This window comes from Poecilia latipinna, unplaced genomic scaffold, assembly GCF_001443285.1.
Source record: "Poecilia latipinna isolate Pla-1442-1.1 unplaced genomic scaffold, P_latipinna-1.0 Scaffold1893, whole genome shotgun sequence".
NCBI lineage: Eukaryota > Metazoa > Chordata > Actinopteri > Cyprinodontiformes > Poeciliidae > Poecilia > Poecilia latipinna.
Window position 1 is genome coordinate 91644 of NW_015114509.1, and position 2463 is coordinate 94106.

The 2463-nt window shown below is 37.1% G+C and overlaps 1 protein-coding gene across 1 annotated transcript in view; it reads left to right on the forward strand.

Moving 5' to 3' along the window:
- The first annotated feature begins 641 nt into the window (after positions 1 to 641).
- gtf2h4 (general transcription factor IIH, polypeptide 4) overlaps positions 642 to 2463 on the forward strand; it is a 19592-nt gene continuing 17770 nt past the window's right edge. The window contains exons 1-4 of the mRNA XM_015015230.1: positions 642 to 876; positions 947 to 1065; positions 1149 to 1253; positions 2404 to 2463. Coding sequence (XP_014870716.1) covers positions 950 to 1065; positions 1149 to 1253; positions 2404 to 2463 — 281 coding nt within the window. The 5' untranslated portion in view covers positions 642 to 876; positions 947 to 949. The remainder of the gene's footprint in view (positions 877 to 946; positions 1066 to 1148; positions 1254 to 2403) is intronic.

Below are 2463 nucleotides of genomic sequence, written 5' to 3' on the forward strand. Positions count from 1 at the left end.
GCATTTATTGTGCCTGCCACAGTTTCAAATTAAGGTAGGGAAAAGGGTTAGTGATGGAGTCTCAGTGTATACAGGAGAAATACTTGCTTTGCTTTTAGCAGTTCAATGGGTGGAAGAGGTAAGACCATTAAAATCAATCATTTGCTCAGATTCTAGTTCTTCATGAGTCATATTGCAAAATAATCAGTCAGGCAGTAGACTAGATATATTAATTTAAATACAACAAACACTTTACAGAATCAATATGATGGGGCTAAAGTTACATTTTGTATGGGTTCCAGCACATCACGGGATTAAGGGAAATGAAATGGCAGACAGGATATAAGGAGAGTACCAATCAGGTAAGGATAGATAGTATAGTTTTAGTATAACAGAAATAAAGGGTATAATTAAACAAAAAACAAATGAGAGGTGGCAAAAGTTATGGGAATAAGAAAAGAATGGAAGGTGGTTATTGTTGATTTACTCCAAAAGGACTCGGGAAGCAGCGGATATAAGGCTATATTAGATTTTAAAAACAGAGTAAGTTGTATAATAGGATATGTTTTTTTTTCTTTCATTTTTTTTTTTTGTCATGTGGTCCACACTCCTTACCAGTTGGTGGCGGTAATGCTTACCTAACGTTTCTTGCCAACCGCCAATAAATATCAAGAAGAAGAAGAGTTTGCCGTCCTGTCTTACTCTCTTTCACGGTTCGTTGTCAAATAATCGTGAAGGTTTTTTTGTTTTTTTGTGTTTTTGACAAGGTTGTGTTTCTCGTCAGTTCCAGACGTTTTGTCGACAGGGTCATGCTGTCGTAAATTTTCTACAGAATATACATATGTTCTGATTATACTAATGCAAGGTAGATAGAGAAGCTGTTAATAGATTTTAGAGGTGAGTAGGTGTGTAGAGATGACCAGCAGCATGTAGTTGTGATTGTTGAAATATTTCGGTTCTGTGGCAGATCATGAAGCTGCGCGTCCAGCTGCAGTGTAAGAACCTCCATGAATACTTAAGAGAACTGAATCCTGAGATACTGGACAGACTGTATAACCACCCTGCAACATGTCTGGCTGTCTACAGGTATGTACCACCCTGTTTTGGACTTGTATTCTGTATACCCAGCCTCTGCCTGTAGTATTAAATCCAAGATTTTCTGTTTCCAGGGAACTTCCCTCACTTGCTAAGAACTATGTGATGCGCATGCTGTTCCTGGATCAGCCTCTCCCCCAGGCAGCTGTGGCACTTTGGGTGCAAAAAAATAGTCAGAGGTGAGCGAGTCCCTTATCTTACATGAGTAAAAGTGCAAAGAGTAAAGATGCTCTTTGTGTGATAACAAACTAATCTGATTCCATATTTAGAATTTCGAAAAAGATTTACTGGCCTTTTTTACTGTTTTGGGTTGGTTAGGACCCAGTATATGCTCACTGTCAGAAAAGTAAGGGAATTTGTTTTGAGAATACAGAACTAAACATTCACCAACGGTATTATACTTTTAAACAGTTTCAGAACGCTCAGAGGATGAGCGTTCCTCTGAGCGGTTATCAGTTTAAGTACTGATAACCGTACTTAAAATATTTGATCCAACACTGCTTGAATAAAAAAAATCTTAAAAATCAACCAAGAGATCAGGAAGAGATTTGTGAACCTGCTTCATCCCACCTTAGATACAAATTATTGGAGATGCAATCTTCTTCTGTTCAAACAACAAGTATAATATGGGAACATCCAGTTGTCATCATGGACATTGGTTCTGTGTCCTGGAGATAAACATGCTCTACAAATCAACCCCATTCAGACAAGTTCTACTAAAGGACTTGTCTGACTAAATTTTTGAATCATTATGTTTCAGTCATCTTAGTTTAATCTCCACTACAGGTCATATTCTCTGGTAACGTTTTACCTTCTAAATGAGGAAGCTACTGTCATTCTGTGCCCTCGTTAATAAGAATTAAATTTGTATTTTTCTTTTCCCTTAATAAATGAAACCATCATGTGAAAACCTTTTTTATTTACTTAGGTATTTCTTGTCCTTGTTGGTTGATCAGAAACATTCAACTATAAAAATCACAAACAGAAATCTGTGAAGAGGTAAATGCTTTTTCACAACACTGTACCTGTTGGAGATAAAATTTTTTTCTCCCTTTTCTCTTCTTCCAAGAGTACATTTTTCAAATGAGCTTTTCGATTAACAATTAATCCAAAGTCGTTGAAATGTATTAACATTGTTTTGTGTGTATTTTTATTCATATGCAGACAAATGTACAAGTTGTACGAAACATTGTGATTGTGGAAATGATAAGATGACTCTGGGAACCTGGAACCTTTCCATCAGCCTCTCCACAGAACAAAGATTGTCTGATTGTGTTTCTCACTGGTTCTAGTTGAACTTGTTTATTTGTTATTGGCGTGTTCCTGCAGGGATCATGATGACTGTGTCTCGGTGCTGACCGGTCTTCGCCTTTGGCATAGTCAGCACCT